At 51.5% G+C, this 24,777-nt stretch overlaps 1 protein-coding gene across 7 annotated transcripts in view; it reads left to right on the top strand.

Annotated features, from left to right (window-relative positions):
• SCMH1 (Scm polycomb group protein homolog 1) overlaps positions 1–24,777 on the top strand; it is a 128,533-nt gene that overhangs the window by 30,738 nt on the left and 73,018 nt on the right. For 4 of the 7 annotated variants that reach the window (XM_075908619.2, XM_075908621.2, XM_075908622.2 and 1 more), the window contains exons 2-3: positions 10,863–10,935; positions 15,385–15,453. In XM_075908619.2, coding sequence (XP_075764734.1) covers positions 10,911–10,935; positions 15,385–15,453 — 94 coding nt within the window. In that variant the 5' untranslated portion in view covers positions 10,863–10,910. Of the gene's footprint in view, positions 1–10,685; positions 10,706–10,862; positions 10,936–15,384; positions 15,454–24,777 lie in introns of those variants that run through there. The other 3 variants (XM_075908620.2, XM_075908623.2, XM_089773417.1) reach the window with 2 other exon arrangements.

Raw genomic sequence — 24,777 nt, forward strand, 5'->3', positions numbered from 1 at the left:
GGAAGATGGTAAAGTGTGGGTCAAATCAGATGAGAAACAATCACATGAAAAGGAGTCTTACACATCAGGAAATGGCAGACAGATAAATAGTGACACATTTTTAAAGTGCTTATACACAAACGCAAGAAGTCTAAATAATAAGATGGGTGAACTAAAGTGCCTAGTTTTTAAAACATCACAGAAACTTGGGGGAATGAGGACAGTCAAAGGGACACAATCACACCAGGGTACAAAATATATCGGAAGGACAGAGCAGGTCTTGCTGGTGGGGGAGTGGCACTATCTGTGAAAGATAATGTAGAATCAAAGAAGTAAAATTCTTAAATGAGCCAAAATGTTCCATATAATCTCTAAGGATAGTAATTCCATGCTCTAATAGTAGGAATATAGCAGTAGGGATCTATTATCGACCACCTGATCAGGACAGTAACAGTGACTATGAAATGCTAAGGGAGATTACAGAGTCTATTAAATTAAAAAACTTGATAATAGTGGGTGATTTCAACTATCCCCATATTGACTGGGGCCACGTCACCTCAGTACAGAATGCAGAGATAAAATTTCTTGATACCTTAAATGACTGCTTCTTGGAGCAGCTGGTTCTGGAACCCACAAGGCAAGAAGCAGTTCTTGATTTAGTCCTAAGTGGAGCGCAGGATCTGGTCCAAGAGGTAAATATAACTGGACCGCTTGGAAATAATGACTATAATGTAATACAATTTAACATCCCTGTGGTGGGAAAAACACCTCCGCAGCCCAACACTGTGGCATTTAATTTCAGAAAGGGGAACTGGACAAAAATGAGGAGATTAGTTAAACAGAAATGAAAAGCTACAGTGACAAAAGTATAATCCCTACAAGCTTCATGGAAACTTTTCAAAGACACTTTAAGAGAGGCCCAACTTAAATGTATACCTTAAATTAAAAAAACACTGTTAGAAAACCTAAAAAGTGCCACCATGGCTTAACAACCAGGCAAAAGAATCAGAGAGAGATAAAAAGGCATAGTTTAAAAAGTGGAAGTAAAATTCTAATGAGGAAAATAGAAAGGCGCATTGTAGTGGGGTACCCCCCCTTTGTTGCAGGGTACCCCCCCTTCCTGTTACCCACGGGGTTGTTAGTTCAAACCCCCTCTTCGCGGTCGCCTGTGTGCGTCCCAACTAATTAGGTCATTAAGCCGCCGGGTCTCCCTGAGACGTTGGCTAAGTGGTTTCCTCCTGGTGGGGAGAGGGGGGTCCGGGCCCGCCCCCTCTCACGGACCCCAGCGCAGGGCCCTAAGGACTCAGACGGAACTTTCGTCTGGTCCAGCTGACGGGGCCGTAGCCGGAACTTCGCCCGCCCTGGGCTGCTTCCTCTCCCCACTCCGGTTCACCCTGCTGAGCAAGGCTTACCCTTTCGGCTTCGGGCCCCTCCGCCTAACGGCCCCGGGGAGGGAGGCCATTCACGGCCCGCTTCCCCCTCCTCCCTCTCTGCCGGCGGTGTTTAAATCCCCCGGATCCGCCCCACCGCCGCAGCCCCACCCGGCGCGGCATGGTGACGTTTCCCATTGGCGACCGGGGTTGCGTGATGGCGTCATCCACCCGGCCGCATCCCTACGATTCCCTGGCGTTTCTAGCCAGCGGGCTGCCGCCACCGAACAGCTGACGCAGCGGTTGGCGGGGCATGCAGGGATCGCGCGGGCGGCTGTTTGCGGCGCGTCTCTCTCGGGGCTCCCGGACTGCCCTTTGAGAACCGCCGCGTACGCAGTCGGGCGGGGGATCTCAGTGCGGGGCACCCCTGCCCCGTCACACACCTCCCCCTTTAAGGGTCCCTTTACCCCTGGGTCCGGGTCTCCTTCGGGGCCGTCTTTTTGGGAGAAGAAGTCCGCGTTCGCGTGCCGGGCTCTGGCGCGGTGCACCACGTCGAACGCGTACGGCTGCAAAGACAGATACCAGCGCATAATCCGGGTGTTAGAGTCTTTCATACTTTGTAGCCACCGCAATGGGGCATGGTCTGTCATTACTGTAAATCGGCTGCCCCACAAATAATATCGGAGCATTTCTATAGCCCATTTTACTGCCAGGGCTTCTTTCTCTATGGTTGAGTACTTACGCTCGCGAGGGAACAGTCTGTGGCTTATGTACATTACTGGGTGCTCCGTTTCTTCCCGTCCTTGGGACAAGACCGCCCCCAGCCCTTCCTCTGACGCGTCTGTTTGGATGATAAATGGCTTATCAAAGTCTGGCTGTGTTAGGACCGGGGCCCCGGTCAAACAACCTTTTAGCGCCCGGAATGCGGTATCGCAAGCATCTGTCCACAGCACCTTACTAGAGCGGGCTTTCTGGGTTAAGTCCATTAGTGGGGCTGCTAGTGATGCGAAATGGGGCACGAATCGTCTATAATAACTGGCTAGCCCCAAGAATTGCCGGACCTGTCTCTTAGTTTTCGGGGGTGGATAATTTCGGAGTGTCTCTACTTTATCGATGAGAGGCCTTACCTGTCCTCGCCCCACGGTGTAACCGAGGTAGGTCACTTCTCGTTCTCCGAACCGGCACTTGTTGGGGTTCACCGTAAGGCCCTCCTCCTTCAAGGTTTTCAGGACGGCCCGGAGCCTTTCCAGGTGTTCCTCCCAGGTTTCACTGTATACCACAATGTCATCGATATATGCGGCGGTGTACGAACGGTGGTCTTTTAGCACGTTATCTACTAGCCGCTGAAATGTGGCTGCCGCCCCATGTAAACTGAATGGCATACGTACGAATTGGTACAATCCGAAGGGGGTCGAGAAGGCTGTTTTTTCTTTCGCCGCCATGGTGAGGGGAATTTGCCAATATCCTTTGCTGAGGTCTATTGTGGACAGATATCGGGCGTGGCCCAAGCGGTCCAATAATTCATCGACCCTCGGCATCGGATAAGCGTCGAACCGTGAGATACTGTTAATCTTCTGAAAGTCGATGCAGAATTGTACTGAGCTGTCGGACTTCGGGACTAACACGATGGGGCTCCGCCAGGCGTTGCGGGACTCCTTGATCACTCCCCACTGGAGCATCTTCTGGATCTCCTCTCGTACTGTCCCCCAGACCTTCCTCGGCAGGGGCCGGATTGGTTCTCTTATCGTTTTTCCGGGTTCCGTACCTATATGGTGGTGGGTGTGGGTTGTACACCCTGGCCGGTCAGTCAACACTTCTTGGTAGGCCCTGAGCAGCTGCTTTAGGTCCTTCTCCTGGTTAGAGGTCAGCTCCTGGCCTCCCCTCAGGGCCCAAGTCCACGTCGGCCTTGAGGCTGTCCCCGATCAAACCCTCCTGACTCTTCCAGGCTTTAAGAGGTTGACGTGATAAATTTTTGTCTCTCTCCAGCCTTCAACTTCCTGGAGGGAGATTCCAAAGAGGATGGAGAGAGACTGTTCTCAGTAGTGACGGATGGCAGAACAAGGAGCAATGGTCTCAAGTTACAGAGGGAGAGGTCTAGGTTGGATATTAGGAAAAAACTATTTCACTTGTAGGGTGGTGAAGCACTGGAATGGGTTACCTAGGGAAGTAGTGGAGTCTCCATCCCTAGAGGTGTTTAAGTCTTGGCTTGACAAAGCCCTGGCTGGGTTGATTGAGTTGTGATTGGTCCTGCCTTGGGCAGCGGGCTGGACTTGATAATCTCCTGAGGCCTCTTCCAGCTCTAGGATTCTATGGACGAGGGTGTTCCAGTGGAGATAGTATACTTAGATTTCCAGAAAGCCTTTGACAAGGTTTCTCACAAAGGATCTTAAATAAAGTAAATTGTCATGGGCTAAGAGGGAAGGTCTTTTCATGGATTGATAACTGGTTAAGAGACAGGAAACAAAGGGTAGGAATAAATGGTAAATTTTCCAAGGGGAGAGAGATAACTAAGGGGGTTCTCCAGGGGTCTGTCCTGGTACCAGTCCTATTCAACTTCTTCATAAGTGATCTGGAGAAAGGGGTTGTTAAATGATGAGGTAAAAAATTTGCAGATGATTCTAAACTGCTCAAGATAGTTAAGACCAAAGGAGACTGTGAAGAGCTCCAAAAAGATCTCACCAAACTAAGTGATTGGGCAACAAAATGGAAAATAAAATTTAATGTTGATAAATGTAAAGTAATGGACATTGGAAAAAATAACCCCAACTATACGTACAATATGATTAAAACCATGGGACATGAACATCTTGAATACTGCGTACAGATGTGGTTGCCTCATCTAAAAAAAAAGATCTATTGGCATTGGAAAAGGTCCTGAAAAGGTTAACAAAAATGATGAGGGGTTTGGAACGGGTCCCATATGAAGGGAGATTAAAAAGACTTGGACTTTTCAGCTTAGAAAAGAGGAGACTAAGGGGGGACATGATAGAGGTCTATAAAATCATGAGTTGTGTGGAAAAAGTAAATAAGGAAAAGTTATTTACTTGTTCACATAATAAAGAACTAGGGGTCACCAAATGAAATTAATAAGTAGCAGGTTTAAAACAAACATAAGGAAGTTATTCTTTACGCAGTGCAATCAATCTGTGGAACTCCTTGCCAGAGGATGTGGTGAAGGATAGGATTTTAACATGGTTTAAAAAAGAGCTAGGTAGATTCATGGAGGTTAGGTCCATCAATGGCTATTAGCCAGGGTGGGTAAAAATGGTGTTCCTACCCTCTGTTTGTCTGGAAATGGATGACAGGAGAGGGCTCATGTGATGATTGCCTGTTGTGTTCCCTCCCTCTGGGGCATCTGGCATTTGGCAGCAGACAAGATACCAGGCTAGACCAAGATACTTTGTCTGACCCAGCATGACTATTCTTATGTTCTTATTGCTCGCCATGGGCAGAGGACTTTCTGGGGAGCTGCCTGTCTCACACGCGGGAGCCAGGGTCCCACTTAATCAGATAACCGGTTTAATCTAAGGCATAACCAGTTAACTGATTAACCGGGATTTTACATCTCTAGTTTAATCTTGAACAAAAGAAAGCTGAGAGTGGGACCCAGTAACAGCCTCCAAATAGGTTAACTCAGCACCCCGTCATTCAAATCCCTACCTGTTCACACACGGATCGAGCTCTGGTTTGGGCAGAGAAGGCCACTCATTGAGTGGGGGTGCATCTGAGAGGTAACTGGTGGACGTGTCCTCAGCAGCTAGCCCCATACGAGTAGACAGGAAGAGATGGGAGCATGAAGGAAAGCAGAAGTAGGCAGGCCTGGCTGCTGTGGCTAGTGCATCCTTCCTCCAAAGCAGATGGGGAAGCTCATGGTAAATATCAAATGCAGCACAGCAGGGTGGTGGCAAAGGAGACCTGGAGTTGCTATGGTTGGTGGTCAGGGGCTGATGGGACTCATAGAAATCTACGCTGTGACAGGCTGTTTTAAGGGGACAGCGACCAATTGTTTTCCATGTCCACCAACAGCAGGGCAAGAAATAATTGTCTCAATCGGTAGCAAGGGAGATTTAGGTTTGAATTCAAGAAAACATTTCTAACTATAAGGAGAGTTAAGTTCTGGAACAGGCTTCTGTAGGAGTTGGTGGAATCCCCATCATTGGAGGTTTTCTGGAACTGGCTACACTGATGTCCCGGATGGTTGTCCTGCCTGTGTGGGGAGATGGACTGGATGATTTTGGGAGGTCCCTTCCATCCTTATATGTCTATAGAGAAAGGCTCACAGAATTGTACTAGGATACTGCAGGCCTGGACTTTCCTCCAGCTTCCCTTTGTTACCGCCAGTGAGCTGTAGATGGGGATTTGCATTTCTATCACTGTGTCACTTCCCCCTGCCAACACGGTGATTAAATTGCCCGTCTTGTCTCTTTATTGATGGTAAATACCCACTGGGCTTTGCCCCGTTATTCCTAGTGTACAGAAAGCCAGCCTTATGCCAGTTTGAAAGGCTAGGGTACTGAAATTCCTATCGAGGTGCTGCTCCCGAGACACTTCTCAGGGGTTTCCTTCTAATAATTGGGCTCAGATAAGAGAGGGTCTGTCTACACTGCCACCCTAGTTCAAACTAGGGTGGCTAATGTAAGCATTCGAACTTGCAAATGAAGCCCGGGATTTAAATATCCCGGGCTTTATTTCCATGTTCCTCGGCGCCGCCATTTTTAAATGCCCGGTAGTTCAAACTCCCTGCCCGCAGCTACCCGTGGCACAGACTAGGTAGTTCGAATTAAAGCTCCTAATTTGAACTACCGTTACTCCTCATTGCAGTGTTCACAGACTTAGGAAGACAAGTTGATATTTTATTTTCCATAAAAACTAGGGATGTTAACTATTGGTTACTTAATAGTCAACTAACCGCATGAATTCTCAGCAGCCAGTGCAATCCAGCCCCACTCCTGGGGAGCCCCTTGGCACCCTGTGCTGCTGCCTCTCTATCAGAGGCAGCAATGCAGGGTGCGAGGCAGGAGCTGGTCCATGAGGGGAGCCAGTTTATAACCCAGCTCCCCTTGCAGACTGGCTGGCTGCCGCCCAGCGCTGCTACTCCTGATATCTCTGATTAAGCCAGCTACCCCCAGCACTGGCTCCTGCTCCCCCTCCCCTTTTGCTGCCCCTGATACAGAGGTAGCAAGGGAGGGAATGTGAGTGGTCAACTAGAATAACTGATAAGCCTAGCTTATCAGTTAATCGACTAGTTGACTACTTGTTCACATCCCTAATAAGAATGGGTCAGACCAAAGGACCATCTAGCCCAGTATCCTGTCTGCCGACAGTGGCCAGATATCCCAGAGGGAAGGAACAAAACAGGGAGTCATCAAGTGATCCCCAGCTTCTGGGCACCATTCCAACCAATCCTGGTTAATAGCCATTGATGGACCTGTCTTCCATGAACGTATCTGGTTCTTTTTTGAATCCTGTTAAAGTCTTGGTCTTCACAACATCCTCTGGCAAGGAGTTCCAGTGGTTGACTGTGGGTTGTGTGAAGAAATACTTCCTTTTGTTTGTTTTTAAATCTGCTATTTATTCATTTCATTTAATGCCCCCTAGTTCTTGTGTTATGGTAGAACTTTTCCTTATCTACTTTCTCCATGCCAGTAATGATTGAATAGACCTCTATCATGTCCTCCCTTGGTTTCCTCTTTTCTAAGTTGAAAAGTCCCAGTATTGTTAATCTCTCCTCATATGGCAGCCATTCCTAGCCCCTAATAATTTTTGTTGCCCCTTTCTGAACTTTTTCCAGTGCCAAGGTATCTTTTTTTCAGATGAGGCGACCATTCCTTCATGCAGTATTCAAGGGGTGGACATTCTGTGGATTTATATAGAGTCAATAAGATATTCTGTTTTATTCTCTATCCCTTTTTCAATTTTTCTTAACATTGTTTGCTTTTTTGACTGCTGCTTCACATTGAATGGATGTTTTCAGAGAATTATGCACAGTGATTCTAAGATCTCTCTTTTGAGTGGTGGTAGCTAACTTAGTCCCCATCATTTTATATGTATAGGGATTATTTTCTAGTGTGCATTACTTTACCTTTATCAATATTAAAATTCATCTGCCATTTTGTTGCCTAGTCATGTAGTTTCTTGAGATCCTTTTGAAGCTCTTCACAGTGTGCTTTGGACTGCTTTGGTTCCAGTACCTGTGGGACACTACTAGTCACTTCTCTCCATTTTGAAAATCGACCATTTATTTTTACCCTTTTTTCCCTATCTTTTAACCAGTTATCAGTCTAGGAGAAGACCTTCCCTCTTATCCCATGGGAGCTAACTTTGTCAAAGGGTCTTTGGTGAGGAACCTTGTCAAAGGCTTTCTGGAAATCTACGTACACTGTATCTACTGGATCCCCCTTGTCCATATGCAAACGTGCAGTGAAATGTGAACACGCTGCATTGTACATTACTTATGGATTTGGGATCAGGTTCATATTAAAGAACCTAACTAAAGAGTCAGGCTTTACACAAATCCTTAGTCTGCTGAAGCTGATAGTACTTACCTGGGAAAACCTCAAGCCTTGTTCATTTCAGAATTAAACCTCTGGTTCAAGTTTGGTTATTTATAGCTGTGTCTGTGGTGCTCACGACTGGCTTTTGAGGGCCTCACCACACTTAAATATCACAGCCATTACCTGTAGAAGGCAAAGCGCTCTACGCCTTCCTTTTGCTAGGCTGCTAGAGAGGTAGGGGCTGCTTATTGGTTGCTACTCCATCAAGAGTATTGCACTTCTGGCTGTGTGGATGAAGATGGAGATTCTCTCTTCTACACTTGCTTTCCCCCTAATGACTGAGGAGTCTTTATTTCTCTTGTGTAGCTGGACTAGCACCTGGAACTATGAGTGGCTCAAGGAAAGCGTCCATAGTGGCTTTGGATTCCAGATTTCTTCTGAATCGTCTGTATTTGGTTTCCAGAATCTTGCTCTACATTTTCCTGTGTTGCTGGCAAGGTTTCCGCTAGGAGTTCCCATCCATGTGTGTAATAATTTTTATGTGCACTGAGGCATAAATGAATGTGCACCAGCAACAGAAACAAAACCTCGCTGTGGGCACTTTGTTAATCAGCGGGGTGGCATTGGAATCTCTCCTGCACAAGCGCCTAGCGGACAAGGAACCCGGGTTGTTGGTAATAACAAGGGGTCCTAGAAATCCATTTGCCATGGAAACATACAGAATTTGCATTTTTACCAAGACTGTTTAGTTTTTACATTTAGTGAAAAAATAAAAACAGGCGGGAGAACCCTGTTTATTTGAGCCTTTGTTATTGGCTCTGTGTTAACTGAATCATGCCCTGAGCCCTTGTTGTGTGAGCCAGCCACCCTGACAGCCGGTGGTTTGGCTAATACGGAGAGCTGGGTTCTGGAGGCTCAGGTAAACGGGGTCCATTCTGGATTCGTATGTTTTCTAATTGGAGAGTTTTGGACTTTTTATCATGAGAAACTAGAATCCAGGGTAAGAATAGGGACCATCAATAGAGACCGACTCTTCCTTTCTATCACGCTGTTACATGGGGTACGAGAGCCTTCCTAGTGGCACCCTGGAGGCAAATTACCTGGCTGCTATTGTCATAAGTCTCAAACTCTGCTACCGATGCTCCTGGGGAGGGGGCTCTTGATATCAAGACAGCTTGCATGTGTCACATTTAGTATTGCAAATGAGTTGGTTGTCTTAGTCCAGCTCTTAGCAGAGATGTTCCTGATACAGATCATCCTGCTACCCAGAAGGGACAGTCCCTGTTTTTTAGGAACAGAGTTACCATTTACCTGTGTGTTCCTGGTGGGGAAGCTGAAGACAGGACAAGCTGTGGAGACTTGGGCGTAGTCAATACCTCCAGCACAGGGTGAGGCCAAGGTGGAAGGGTGGCATATAGTGCCCATTCTGCGCTTGTTCTCTCTCCTGTGCTTAACTGCATAGTGCTTGTCACAAGCCTCCCGACTGAGGGCAATGTCATCCCTGCTTCACAGTGAAGGGCTAAGGTGGATTTTCAAGCCCACCTAAGGGACTTAGACCTCAGCTCCCATTAACACGCCAAGGGATTTATGCTTTTGAAAACTCCCCCCTTTCTGGGAGTCCATGAAGGAGCAGGGAATTGAGCCCAGCCTCAGTCAGGATCACCCTTTGGGTCTGCAGTCGCAGGCTCTGAACTCAGCACCCTTTAAAAAAGGAAATTATGGCAGACTGTAGGAGAGACATTGAAGTCATGCTCCCAGGTTAAAAATCATATTTTTAAATCAGTCTCGTCCTAACTCACCTTAAATTCTTGACATGAAAAAAGCTTTTGTGTTTATGTTGTCTGTGTAGATAGAGTGAAATCAAAGTTTACTTTTCACAGTTCTCCCAAATTGGCTACCAAAACAGTTAGTCTTTCTTTTGCTGGTATTCATATTGATTTTGGAGATTTTTAAGGTTGCAAACGCTGGAGGGGAAAGTTTTATCTAAAAAAATCATCCATTAGAATAAAAAACTTGTCCTAGATTTGGTAGTGTCCTAGATTTGTCTGTGCTCTGAAATCAAAATTTTGTAGGTAAATTAGAGTGGCCAGTGTCTCTTGACACCGAAATCCGGGATTCCATGCTGTGATGTGACTTCCAAAATTGGAATCTCTCTGCAAAAGGACCTGCCCACACTGTGAAGTGGGGGAATTGTATTGACACATGCGTCTTTCATTTAGTGTAGGGTCAATACATGCTTTTGCTAGCTTTCCTTACTCTGACACTGTGGACATGTGTAGAGCTTGACTGCTTATTAGGAATTTTCAGTGTGGGTTAGGGAGTATGCGATATATCCCTTGGGATAGGTGAAACTGGCCTTCAGACCTCCTGTGACCTGGCTTCGAAGGCGAGCATGACCTTTGACCTAAATGTCTGAAGTAAATCTCCATCTGACTTTGATAATCAATAATGCTTTCCTATGACAAAAACACAAATCCTTTGACTTGTTGGCAATGGACTCAGCCAGCCCTCCTCGAACGGGGATGCAAACAAAGATCAGCAACTAGGACTTGCATTGCATAGCAGTTCCAAGAAAAATATTTCCTGCCTTCATGTCCAATTCATCTTACTAATTGCACAGAATTGCCACATGCAATCCAAACTGCACATGCCATATTGGAGATTGTGTTACCCTCATCGCCAGGTTAATGTTACATTCCCATGTGTTTCTTTAATCATTTTCAGGTGTCTCTCTTTGTTAGAGAGCAAGAACAACCCCTCACCTGGGACCTGCTGTACAGTGAGCACAGAGATTGGCATCTGCTGCTGCTGTACATTTCAAGTTGCTCACTTATTGGAGAAAGACTCTTCTGGTTTCAGAAGGTTCGACATATGTTGTCCATGTTACCAAGAGGAGATTTTCTGAGCAGCCTGGGATGGAAGGAAAATTGTTTTTCTTCACTGCACGTTTATTTAACATTGTAGATACAATTTGCAGCTCTGCATCATACAAGTATCATGTTTATTTCTTTTGTCCTAGATATCTTCACGTAGCTAAGCCCGCGGCAGGACGGCGGCAGGCGATATAATGCGGAAGCCAGGCCCTCAGAAAGGTGAGTGATAATGCTCCATGTAGGCCAAGGCTCTTTGGGTAGTTGGGTGTCGTGGGGTCTGAGACCAGTGCAGAGCACAAAGAGGAGGTGGGGAGTAGGTCTTGGGCCCCCTTGGACAGTGGTCCAGATGGGTAGAAAGTTAGAGAAAAGTCCCTGGTGTCATTTAGTCCAGCCCCATGCCAGTGCAGTCTGCACACAAGACAGGCAGCGCTAACTGCTCCGGGGACCTCTCAGTCTTAGCGATGCTGCAGGGGGCGCCAGTTCCGGGCAGAGATCCTGGGGGAGCTCACACTGCGGCTGCCTGCTCTGTACTTGCCTCAGAGGTAAGGTCTCAGATCCCATGGCTGCAGAGTCCTGTCCCACTTGTGCTTAGTCTGGCTTGGGCGGCAGGGCCAGTTGAAAGGAGTTTTTGCTGTCCTCCCGGCATCCCCACAGCAGTGGTGCGGGGCCTCCTGCGAGTGTGGCCCATGACGTGTTTTGTTTACTGCTGCCCACATGCAGGGCTGCCAGATTCTGCTGATTTCCATCCGTCTGGTTTTTTCCTACTGGTATTGCTAAAGTGACATGCGTGTTTATTCACGTATCTAAAGGGGGCTCACAAGGAGGAGGGAGAAAAATTCTTCTCCTTGACCTTTGAAGATAGGACAAGGAGCAATGGGCTTAAACTGCAGAAAAGCAGGTTCAGGTTGGACATCAGGAAAAACTTCCTGCCTATCAGGGAGGTTAAACACTGGAATAAATTCCCTGGGGGGAGGGGTTGTGGAATCTGCATCCCTGGAGATATTTAAGAGCAGTTTAGATAGACGTCTGTCTATCAGGGATGGTCTAGATGGTGCTGGGTCCTGCCGGGAGGGCAGGGGACTGGACTCGGTGACCTCGCGAGGTCCCTTCCAGTTCTAGGATTCTGTGATTCTGTAAATCAAGGGCATATGAAATGAGGTATGTGCTGATTGCACTCAACATTGACTGTCAGATCCGTGCACTCCCTCTGCCTCCAATCAAAGCACCACTGCGGTTCCCTAGGCAGGGGGTGGAATCTCCATCCCTTGAGGTGTTTACGTCTCGGCTTCACAAAGCCCTGGCTGGGTCGATTTAGTTGGGATTGGTCCTGCCTTGGGCAGGGGGCTGGACTTGATGACTCCTGAGGTCTCCTCCAGCTCTAGGATTCTATGAATCGGCAAATGCTACAAATTCTATGCACACAAGTGCAGCTAGCAAAACTGCCCTATCCCAGAAGACCGGCTTGGTTACGACAATCTTGTGGCCCGCTGAGATGAAGGAGGGCCACTCACTAGCCTAGCTTGCCCATCACTGGTCTAGGGCCGGGTCCACATTGGCACTTTACAGTGCTGTAACTGTGGTTCACACCCCTCCTCCACTGACTGCAGCGAGGAACAACGTTGGAAAGTGCTCGTGTGAACCAGGCTACAGCTCCCAGCATTGTTGGTTCTCCCCTGGCAGTGGCAGTTTGCATAGAGCACTGACGATCACTCTCCCAGCGCTCGTGCTGTGGCCACACTGTCAGTTTAAAATGCTGCCGCAGCTGCGCTTTAAACTGCTAAGTGTCGGCAAAGCCTGGGACGTCATGGCAGGCAGGGATATTCCACTGTGGAGCCTGCTCCATGCACCATCTGCTAGTGCTCCCAGCATGATCCGAGCTGCTGCTCTCTGGCAGAAGCCTCCCCCTTCTAATGAGGCATGACACTGAAGACCAGCCTACCCTGTGGAGATCAGATACATGACAGGCACTCCCCTCTTCCATCCCATTACAAGGCTATTGCAGCTGCAGGCACGGGGAGGAGCATTGTGCAGTTACCAGCAAGCTCCGTATGTGCTGTTGGCCTAAACAGAAGGATGAAGCCGAGCAGTCTGTTTGCATCTTAGCAGCAGTTCAGGGCTTTGTTCTTTATTGATTTCCTGGAGTGGTGTTCCAGACATGTGCATTTCACTGGCGTGATCTCATCATGCTTTCTGCAGAGAATGCGGGAGGATAGCACAGTAAAGTAAAGAGGGAAGCGTCCTCGGCAGTTCTTTGTTCACATCTGCCACATACACAAGATGTTTATTGCAGGAGATTTTCATGCTTGATTTCTTCCCCCTTCCCTTTGTTTCTTTTAATGTCTCCTTTGCTTCTCCAGAGGTTTGTACTACAGGAGCATTATCCTCTTTCTAGCACCACTTGTCCTTTAACGAAGTGCAGTAAATGAAGGAAAACAGGGAGCGCATGCTGGGAGGCAGCTGGAAGGCCTGGTAATGAAAGAGGCAGGTTGATTAGTCAGCAGTGTGGCCTCTCACACAGCTTGTGTCTTTTTGCCACGTGGAGCAGGCGGCTAGCCAGGATTGCCACTGTGACCTCAGTGTTGTGAATACAGTGCCATGTGTTCCGGAATCAGTGCCTGTGCTGGACGCAAGTGGGCCCCCCGTCCTATTACCTGGCCTTCTATAAGTCACTGAACTCTGTAAACTAAAATAATTTGCACAAAAGTAGCCCCTTGGTCCTGGAAGTGCTTTCCCCTTTTGCCGGTTTGTGTGCTGCTTAAGAAGGATTTTGCATTAAAAATTAACTTCAGAAATGGAACTTACCCTGCAGAGACCTCAGTGAAGTATCCAGAATGCCTGGAGTTCTGAGCATTGGAAGAGAGGAGGAAGAGGAAATGTCTGTTTCAACCTGCCCTCTCCCCCAGCTGTCCAGCTGCCCTTTCCAAAGCAGTTTGTGGCTCTTACAAGAACTTTTAAATCCATTTCCCTACATGTTTTCCTAGTGCCCTTTCACTAAGCACTCTGTCTGATGGTGGAAGGATGTAGTTCAGAGAGCTCCACAAATTTGCTTCTTGAAACAGCATTAAAATAGCTTCAAAATGCAATGTAAAATACATGTGCTAGACGTTAGTAGCAGTAAAACAAGCCAGGGTGTGCCTTAGTCATCCACCAGTGCATGGCACAGCCCTGATCAGCAGTTTGATCAGCAGCTAACCCAAACAGGCACTAATTTCCTATTCATGCATGGTCTGTGATGCTTCCATGGCTGGGATTGCCTGTCTTTGTGCGTATCACCCTTTGGGAAGAAAATTCCTCTGTTTTTAGTAAGGATGTTAATGACTAATTGACTACCCAATAAACAAATGCTTATCGGCTATTCCAGTCGACTAGTTGATATCCCCTCCCCCCCGTGCTGCGTCTATCAGATAGAGGCAGCAAAGGGTGGTGGGAGAAGGGATACTGCAAAGCAGCATTTCAAAGGGGCAGTGCCGTGTGGAGCCCAGGGTCAGCTGGGGACTCCCTAACTGACCCTGGGCTCCCTGCAGTATTTCCGTGGAACCAGGAGTCAGCTGGGGAGGTTCTGTGAAAATGCTACGCAGACCTGACCCTGGCTCCTCACAGCATTTCAAAGTGGCAGTGCCGCATGGAGCCCAGGGCCAGCAGGGGACTCTCAGTCCCCCGCTGATCCCAGGCTCCATGCGGGAGCTTCCGCTTTGAAATGCACAAGAGCCCCCGCTGGGGACTTTTTTACCCTTCGAAGCTGGCACCCGCATGCAGCCCGGAGTTAGTGGGGTTCCCGCTGGCCCCCTGGAGTTCCGCATTCCTCTTTTGCAATGTACAAGAGGCCCAGCGGGAGCTCTTGTACATTTCAAAGGAGGAATGCAGAAGGGCCCGTGGACTGGTAAATAAGCCGGTATTTAACATCCTTAGACCACTTCGCAGTCTGGCCACCATACTGATAGGCAGAGAGGACTTGAAGTGGCAGCTGTGGAGCCAGCAGCACCATTCCTTCAGCAGCCAGTGTCCTGCTCTCTGCAGCAACACTCAGTGTTTCAGGCCCTGGTGAGCTGGGCGGTGAGCAGTTGAGATTCCTGGGATTCTGCGTCTGATCTGTCAGGACTCCGGAGGAAACCTATGGATGCCCACGGCTCCTGAGCCCCCAGGAGAGGGGCTAGGGTGGCCCGTGGGGAGGGAATAGCTTCATTGACCTTTAGTTGGACATGGGATCTAAGCCAGGCCTCTTCCTCCGGTAAAACAGCACAGGAGAAGGCAGCTCCCTTTCGCGCTCAGATTCCGCGCCTGAAGCCTGTTGCTCTTTCACCTTGCGGAAAGTGTTAGAAACCAGTTGGCTGTTCCTTACCGTGTGGCCCATCAGTCAGGAGGAATATCAACAGGTGAGAGATCGTGACCCAGTAGACACTTGAGCCCAAATTTTCCTTCCCTTGAGCTCAGTGGGTGATGCTGATGGGTGGATTTGCAGTGGTGGTTGATGGGGAAAGAGCGAGTTCCCGAACAGCAGGAGCTTCCCTCTTGCCCTGGGTCATTTCTTCCCTGGGAGAAACAAAATACCTGTGAGTCAGGAGAAACCAAGTCCATGTCCAGTGTGTAGCTGCTTGGCCACCTCGTGCTGAAGAACAGGACTGAATAAGGGGCTTCCTCGTTCACATGATGCTTTGTTTCTTGTCTTAGCCATAGACTGGAAAGATGGTAGAAAGCACAAGTACAGTCGCCCATCAGAGTCGCCTTCCCAGTACCAAGGTAAGAAGGTGTTTCTCCCCTCCCCTCCCCCGCACTCCCATTCCTCTCCTCGAGGTCATTGAGTTGCTGAGGTCCCGAACTCACCAAGTGTGCTGGAAACTGATGCAAACTGCATTTCAGGGGCCTGGCCCCTGGCAGCAGCATGTGGAAGTGACTGTGCACAGGGTACGTGTTCTCTGGCACGCCCACCTTTCCTTGCTTCTCGGTGGACTGCTCCTGTCACCTTCCCATGACACTGTTAATCCAGGCCCAGTCCGGCAGTGGGGCTGCACCAGAACGCTGGCCACTGCGCATTCCCGCTGCCAGCGACAGGATGCTGGGTCCTCCTTGCGAGTGAGCCCAGCGGGCAGTCTCTCCGGAGCTGAGGGCAGGGCCTGGAGTTAGCAGCAGGAGAGTTCATTGCTCCTTTCTTCCCATGCTCTGTCCAGTTCACTGGCAGGGCAGGCGGTGGCATGGTGCAGAGTGTCTGGAGATTACCGTCCTAAAACTGGCAGTTCCAGCTGTGTCTCTGAAGAGTTCTGGCTGCCTGGGGATTGTGGGGCCTTTACCCATCTTTAGAATCTGGCCTTGTTTCTCAGATGTAATTGATAGGGTCCCCACTAAACCCCCCCACTGAGCTAGTAGAAATGCACAAAGCATTCCCAGAGTGAATAGTTCCTACCAGAGCGCTGCTTTCCCATGTGCGGGGCGTTTGCTGGCTCCTAGAGTAATTAAAACACTGCCTGCTGAGCAGGGCAGGGGCGGGGCCCTGCGACGTCATTAGGCCCTCGGGCACATCCCGGGGCAGCTCTGGAGACTCTTGTGTGTGCATTCTGCACAATCCTGGCTTGGAGAATCCTGCCTGGGCCACTCGCATGGTCTCTAGGGCCTCCCTCATGATCTCCCTTCTGCTGGTCCCCAGGCGAGAGCGGGATGTGTTGTTTTCAGGGGCTGTGGTGCGGTTTGCTGTCCTGTCTCTCAGCCGGGGAAGGAATTGCTAGAGGTGCACTGTGCGCAGGGTCAGTTAATTGTCTATGTATTGAGCAAGTGCTTGTGTATCTGTGCCTCAGTTTCCTCTGTGCTCCACAGATAAGTAGGTGGGGGAAGAGCTGACTGCTCATTGCAGAGACCCAGGTGTAATTGTTGCCTTGCTGTCTGGGGCTGGGGCTGGACAGCAGCTCAACCAGTTGGAACCTAGCAACTAAGGATTTGGGGGGGAGGGGTGCCCTGTTCTCCAGCTGGTCAGAACTGGCTGCCTTCCTGCAAGGAGCAAGGTGACCATTGATGTCCAGGAAACCAGGAAAAGGGCCGAGGAGAGTCCCTGGGGGCAGGACCTGGGGGCTGCTGGAAGCAGGGCTCGCTCTTCTGGACTGCCAGTCAGGGAGCGGTCTGAGCCCAGGCTGTAACTGGTTCCCATGCTGGCGGGTGCCAGACAGCCAGTGCACTTCTGTGTTTGCCCCCATGTGTGTCGGTCCCCCCACGTGTCCAGGTCAGTGGACTTGCGGAGAGGAGCTGTGTGAAGCAGGGGTGCCAAGGGACTTTCCCTTCCTAAAAGAGTTAACACACCCCTGCCGGAGCCGTGCGGGGGCACCAGACCTTCGATCCATAACCGGGTCCAAGCTCAGTGTGAAAATGGTTCCTGGCAGTTAAAACTGGACCAAGGTGCCTCTTAAGGCAAGGGAGTGGCAGAGGCAACGGGGGTGGGGAGAACATGTGGGTTCACTGCCCACCCCCCAGCCCAGGGAAGGGCCAGAACAGCACATCTCCTTCCCAGCCCCACCTGTGCTCTGCCCTCCCTCCACCCCCCCGCTGCCTCTTCACCCAGTTGATGTAATATCTTCCTTAAGGATATTCATGGAGCAAGGCACTGCTAGAGCAAGGAAGAGTGACAGAACTGGGCCTTTAATCAATGCCTTCCTTCTGGCCAGGCTACTTGAAGTGGTGTTGCTTTGAACATCTTGGCTCTTGTGTGTTTAATTCACAGCTGTAACTCAGTATTATTAGTATGTTCCTCACTGAATTTCCTGGGTTTGATATTTTATAAGTGTTTTGGATTATTTGACTCTGCTAAACAAACCCCATATGAACATATGATCATTCAGGTTCGTGTCGTCAGAGTGTGGTGCTCCCTGAAGACTGGACAAAATGTGTGGTTTGCGAGAGGAATGAAGGGAGCAGAACCCCGGGGGTCTGACGAGAAGTGAATTTAGTGCTGGGGAAAGATACCAGACAGTGCCAGAGACGAGGGGTGTGAAATATCGGTTAATTGAATAGACGAGTAACCTCATGAATTCTTAGCGGTTAGTCGACTATTCGTCAGTCCCCGGGGTGGGGCGGGGCTGGCAGCCAGTGCGCTCTGGCCTCACTCCCAAGGAGCCCCCTGCCTCTCCACTCTGCTGCCTCTGTGGGATGCCAGGGGAGCAGGTCCATGAGGGGAGCCAGTTTAAAAACCAGCTCCCCTTGTGGACCAGCTGCCTGTCGCCCTGCGCTGCTGCCTCTGATACAGCCCTTGTCTTAGGGGGGCGGGTGTCTGAGCTCCCGTGCCTGGCGTGAGCTAGAACTGAACTGAGCTGCCTGCCCGCCTGGCTCCTAATACACTTCAAATGCAGAGCTGTAGCAGGGGTAGGTCCTGGACCTGTTGCAAGCCAAGACTGAGCCGGGCTGCAGGTCAGCCTGCTATAAAATGTCGTGGCAAGGCGGCGGGAGGGAAATGCATGTAGTCTGTAGCATTAATCTATACTCTTTTGCTTCTTGGTTAATCCATTAATTGACTGCACTGTCACATCCCTATATAATTTTGGCTATCATGTGCCAAAAGTGTCCGTCTGCTGTGTACATTGGACAAACGTCTCAGACACTTCGCCAAAGGATCAATGCCCACAAAACAGATATCAGACAGGACCACAAAGAAAAAACAGTTTCTTGCCACTTTAACCAGAAAGGACACTGTCTCAACGACCTAATTACCTGCATCCTACTCCAGAAGACTTTCAAATCTGCACTTGAAAGGGAATCCTCTAAACTGTCATTCATGCTAAAATTCGACACTCTCCGCGGGGGGGCTCAACAAAGACACCAACTACCTTACCCATTACAAAGATAGCTTCCCCAATTATCACCTCTAATACCATTAGCTCACAGACATCCCACTCTCCCCACCTCTAATATCATTAACTCACAGACATTTACCTTCCTCCCCCCCCCCCCCCCGCATCCCCCTTCCGTTCTGAAATGTGATTTGTCCTTTTCATACGTGTTCATTTTTTTAAATTGAATCCTTTGGTATATATGGTTGTGACTATTATCTTCCACTATTTGATCTGAGGAAGTGGGTCTGGCCCACGAAAGCTCATCATCTAATAAACCATCTTGTTAGTCTTTAAAGTGCTACATAGTCCTGTATTTTGTTACATCCCTACCAGAGAGCAGACATGAGCAAGAAGAGCTTCCCTCTCTCTGCTCCGGCTGCATACTTCACCGCTGTCAGCTTTAGGAGTGAACGAAAACTCTCATTTGGCCGTCACGGACCGTTCAGCCCTCGGGCCTCTGCTGAGGCAGCCAACAAGGGGCCCAGTTTGTGTCTGAGGAGCTGCTCGTTTGTGTGACGTGAGGAACTGGACTACAGCCACCAGCTCATCTTGCATAAGCCACTGGACAGCCATTCAGCATGCAGACTTCTGTTGCTGCTGGCCTGGGCCAGAGAGCCCTCTTCTGTTGCCTGTCTGATTTATTTCAAGCTAGGAGCAAAGCGTAGGGACAATAACAGACTGCTGGGCAGACGGTTTGGCCAGTGTTACACGGGCAGTCAGACTGGATGATCACAGTGGTCCATCTGGCATTATAATCTGCCAACGTACCTACCTTTGAAGATGGTGTCAGAAGGTGGTTTGGCATCTAGTACCTGCTCTCGTAGCATGTACATGTGACGGACCGGGCCGTGTCTGGGCACAGCTGAGGGCGTCCGCTCAGGGCGAATTGCTCGAATCCGGGGCTTCTTACAGCCCCCGATTTGTGACCTTTCCACACAGGCCACAAACCAGTCCCACAGAGCGCTTCAGCTACCTGCCTGAAGCCTCCCGAGCAAAACCCCTCCGACACCCCAGCAATATCCGTGCCCCAGATGGCCCCGGGCCTCATACACAGGTCCTAGCACCCAATCCCACCTACCCCGAACAAGTTCTGTCAGGTTCCAAGAAACCAGCCACAGATCCCTGGTCAATTTACCCTCTGGACCTTGCCCACAAATCACGCTGGGCCAATCCTTTAGAATCTATATCTAAAGGTTTATTATTACAAGAAAGAAAAGCATGAGAGTAAGGTTATTAAAGTACAGTACGTTACATGCACTGAATCTCCCAGTTCTCGATGCAGGCTCTAGCAGAGATGTTGCAGCTGCTGGTTTAAAAGTCCTTATTGCACATCCTACGATCAGGATGGGTCCACAGGTCTTCCGGGCTCTTCAATCCCTGCACTGCTGCCTCTGGGATGAAGTGCTGAGCTGAGAACAAAATGGCCTCGACCACATGGCCTCTTTATACCCCCTCCCTGGCCTCTTCTGGTATGCAGCAGGTCACCTGGTCCTCAGCCTCTCTCTGCTGGCAGCTCTTGGGTCTCCCCCCTCCTGCTTTAGCTGTGTCTTTGGGCCATCAAGGGCCATTGTTCCACAGGGCTTCACTACTCAGCCTGTCCATAGCAATGCTTAACCACATTCACAGAAATATTCAGCTTCCACACAGATTACAGATTCCTACCTACACACATAGACATTATACACTCACATAAATAGCGTACATAAGATCAACAAACAATAATCTCCCATTCAATACCCCACATGGCTCCCCCCACACCAATTTCTGGGGCCAACACCCCCACCTAGGGGTGCAGCAGCGATCTGGCTGCTTCCCTCCAATTCAGCAACGTGACAGTACACTGGGGTGGTAGGCTCCACTGTGGATAGAGTTGGGACTGAGTGTGCAAGTTGGAGAAGGAGCAGAGAAGCCAAGGTTAAGATGACCAAGCCTAATGTATCTGCATTGCATTATTTGCTCTTTCCAAGTGCAGAGTTCCAGATACGTCCTCTACTCCCTGGCCAAAAAGCATTGGGATGTATCCTGCCCTGTTCTGCATCACTGCCTGCTTTCCCTGCTGACCCAACTCCTACATCAGTCCACTTGAAATCTGTACATTGGGGTAATGATATTTACCCCCATTTGTAAAGTACTGTAAGATCTATAGACGTAAGCATTGTACAAAGACAGAAAGTGATCTAGAAAGGCCTGAGAATTTGTATCACTTCTGCTACTAACACATTGCATTTGTTTAGAATGCACAAGGCTAAGTCACCCACATCCATCATAAGTTATCTGCGCCGTTCATTGTTTCTGAGGCAGTGATTTTTAAAAGAAATGTCTTATAATTAAGTGTGTTGCATATGTGTATAAAAGAATTACCAATAGGAGATAAATCCATGGTACGCCCCCATCTGGAATACTGCGTACAGATGTGGTCTCCTCATCTCAAAAAAGATATACTGGCATTAGAAAAGATTTAGAGAAGAGCAACTGAAATGCTGAGGGGTTTGGAACGGGTCCCATATGAGGAGAGATTAAAGAGATTGGGACTTTTCAGCTTGGAAAAGAGGAGACTAAGGGGGGATACGATAGAGGTCTATACAATTCTGAGTGGTGTGGAGAAAGTGAATAAGGAAAAGTTATTTACTTGTTCCCATAATATAAGAACTAGGGTCACCAAATTAAATTAATGAGCAGCAGGTTTAAAACAAATAAAAGGAAGTTCTTCATCACACAGCGCACAGTCAACCTGTGGAACTCCTTGCCTAATAGGATTTAAAAGAGAACTAGATAAATTCATGGAGATTAAGTCCATAAATGGCTATTAGCCAGTCTGGGTGAGGAATGGTGTCCCTGGCTTCTGTCTGTCAGAGGGTGGAGATGGGTGGCAGGAGAGCGATCATCTGATCATTACCTGATCGGTTCACTCCCTCTGGGGCTCCTGGCATTGGCCACTCTCAGCAGACAGGGCACTGGGTTGGATGGACCTTTGGTCTGACCCAGTCTGGCCGTTCTTATGTAAGATTGTGGGGCCCTAAGTCTGACACAAGCCCCCCTTTTGTTTGGTTGTTTGGTTGGTTTTTGCTTCCATTGAAAAAAAAAAAATTGTTACCAAAGACCCCCTTGAGAACTGTGAGTCTGTTTCACTAGTCTGTGTCTGCTGACATTATCATGTGATGGCAGCAAACAACACTAGACTTTAAGTTTGCATAAGTTTCCATCCTAGCACTCTGTTTTCAATGGCACGCAGCTTTCTCAAAAATTCACGCTTCAGGCTGGAATCTTCTGGGTCTAGTCAGTGTCTGCCAAGACGTGATTGCCTTAGAAAGTTCAAGCAGAAAGGCTTTGCCTGGCAGTGCATAAGAGGAGAGAGGAGGGAAATAAATCCACTTTGCCCAGAGTGTAAAATGAAAAGCTTTGGGGTAAAATTCATAAAAACACCACAGCCCCTTTTTCAAAATTGATTTGGACACGTAGTATGCGTGCATGTTGGTTTAAATCTGGCTTATTCTGGTTTAGCTTGTGAGAATGTTCACTCACAAAGCCCATTGGTTGTACAGCAGCTTCGTTAGTTAAACTGGGTCAGCTTCTCTGTGTAAACCGGCCCGCTGCCTGCTTGCCAGCTAAGCCTTTCGCCCTCCGGATGGCAGCGACGGGCCGTGCTGCTTGGAGACAGGGAGGTTTGACCAGCTGCATGCGCCCTAGAGAGGGAAGCTGACACTGACCTCTGGCACCAGACACACACGGGCCATTGCGGAAAGGGAACTCACCGTGGTGCCGTGCAAAGAGTGAAAAGGTGCGGCCAGGTCAAACCTCCTCAATCCAGGACTCTGGTCCGGCACCATCTGGTGTGTGGCAGGATGACGGATGTTACTGGACCAGGAGCCCCAGCCGCCAGAGGTGTGAGCCAGTCGGGTGTCCAGGAGCGGGGAACTCCACCATCAGGACCGGCAAGCCCCGTCCAAGGGAGCCCCAGCGAGGCGCGGTACAGCGGGACAGCCACGGAGCCCTGACCTAGTGGGGCAGCCATGCAGCCTGCCCCTGGAGAGCCCCAGCTAGGCGGGACAGAAGTGGGGCAGCCTCAGAGCCTGCGCCTGGAGAGCCCCAGCCAGGCGGGACAGAAGTGGGGCAGCCATGGAGCCCGCCCCTGGAGAGCCCCAGCCAGGCGGGACAGAAGTGGGGCAGCCGCGGAGCCCGCCCCTGGAGAGCCCCAGCCAGGCGGGACAGAAGTGGGGCAGCCGCGGAGCCTGCCCCTGGAGAGCCCCAGCCAGGTGGGACAGAAGTGGGGCAGCCGCGGAGCCCGCCCCTGGAGAGCCCCAGCCAGGCGGGACAGAAGTGGGGCAGCCGCAGAGCCTGCCCCTGGAGAGCCCCAGCCAGGCGGGACAGAAGTGGGGCAGCCGCGGGGCAGCCGTGGAGCCCCCCCCGGAGAGCCCCAGCCAAGCGGGACAGAAGTGGGGCAGCCGCGGAGCCCGCCCCTGGAGAGCCCCAGCCAGGCGGGACAGAAGTGGGGCAGCCGCGGAGCCTGCCCCTGGAGAGCCCCAGCCAGGCGGGACAGAAGTGGGGCAGCCGCGGGGCAGCCGTGGAGCCCCCCCCGGAGAGCCCCAGCCAGGCGGGACAGAAGTGGGGCAGCCGCGGAGCCCGCCCCTGGAGAGCCCCAGCCAGGCGGGACAGAAGTGGGGCAGCCGCGGGGCAGCCGTGGAGCCCCCCCCGGAGAGCCCCAGCCAGGCGGGACAGAAGTGGGGCAGCCGCGGAGCCCGCCCCTGGAGAGCCCCAGCCAGGCGGGACAGAAGTGGGGCAGCCGCGGAGCCTGCCCCTGGAGAGCCCCAGCCAGGCGGGACGGAAGTGGGGCAGCCGCGGGGCAGCCGTGGAGCCCCCCCCGGAGAGCCCCAGCCAAGCGGGACAGAAGTGGGGCAGCCGCGGAGCCCGCCCCTGGAGAGCCCCAGCCAGGCGGGACAGAAGTGGGGCAGCCGTGGAGCCCGCCCCTGGAGAGCCCCAGCCAGGCGGGACGGAAGTGGGGCAGCCGCGGAGCCCGCCCCTGGAGAGCCCCAGCCAGGCGGGACAGAAGTGGGGCAGCCGCGGAGCCCGCCCCTGGAGAGCCCCAGCCAGGCGGGACGGAAGTGGGGCAGCCGCGGAGCCCGCCCCTGGAGAGCCCCAGCCAGGCGGGACGGAAGTGGGGCAGCCGCGGAGCCTGCCCCTGGAGAGCCCCAGCCAGGCGGGACGGAAGTGGGGCAGCCGCGGAGCCCGCCCCTGGAGAGCCCCAGCCAGGCGGGACGGAAGTGGGGCAGCCGCGGAGCCCGCCCCTGGAGAGCCCCAGCCAGGCGGGACAGAAGTGGGGCAGCCGCGGAGCCTGCCCCTGGAGAGCCCCAGCCAGGCGGGACGGAAGTGGGGCAGCCGCGGAGCCTGCCCCTGGAGAGCCCCAGCCAGGCGGGACGGAAGTGGGGCAGCCGCGGAGCCTGCCCCTGGAGAGCCCCAGCCAGGCGGGACGGAAGTGGGGCAGCCGCGGAGCCTGCCCCTGGAGAGCCCCAGCCAGGCGGGACGGAAGTGGGGCAGCCGCGGAGCCCGCCCCTGGAGAGCCCCAGCCAGGCGGGACAGAAGTGGGGCAGCCGCGGAGCCCGCCCCTGGAGAGCCCCAGCCAGGCGGGACAGAAGTGGGGCAGCCGCGGAGCCCGCCCCTGGAGAGCCCCAGCCAGGCGGGACAGAAGTGGGGCAGCCGCGGAGCCTGCCCCTGGAGAGCCCCAGCCAGGCGGGACGGAAGTGGGGCAGCCGCGGAGCCTGCCCCTGGAGAGCCCCAGCGAGGCGGGACGGAAGTGGGGCAGCCGCGGGGCAGCCGCGGAGCCCCCCCCGGAGAGCCCCAGCCAGGCGGGATAGAAGTGGGGCTACCATGGAGCCCGCCCCTGGAGAGCCCCAGCCAGGCGGGACAGGAGCGGGGCCATGGCAGCCGGGGAGCTTTGTCCCTGGAGAGCCCCAGCCAGCTGGAAGAAGCGGGACAGAGCCAAGCCCAAGACCTGTAGCAGCAGGGCTGGAGCGGAGCCAAGCCAGAGAGGGGCAGTGTCCTGGGAGGCTGGTGGCAGTGGACCTCCCTGTGACGGGGTGAGTTCACAGACGACCCCTTGGGGGGCCTCCTGGAGTGCTGACCCGGCCACTGCCACTCGCCTTCCGGCTCTCTGGGGCTCCTCAACGAACAGTCCTGCTGGGCCAGCTCCCTAGTCTCCCACAGCCAAGGCCCTGAGCTGAGATCTATCACCCCCTCCCCCATCAAAGCAGCACAGACACTA

This window comes from Pelodiscus sinensis, chromosome 26, assembly GCF_052426305.1.
Source record: "Pelodiscus sinensis isolate ZL-2025 chromosome 26, ASM5242630v1, whole genome shotgun sequence".
NCBI lineage: Eukaryota > Metazoa > Chordata > Testudines > Trionychidae > Pelodiscus > Pelodiscus sinensis.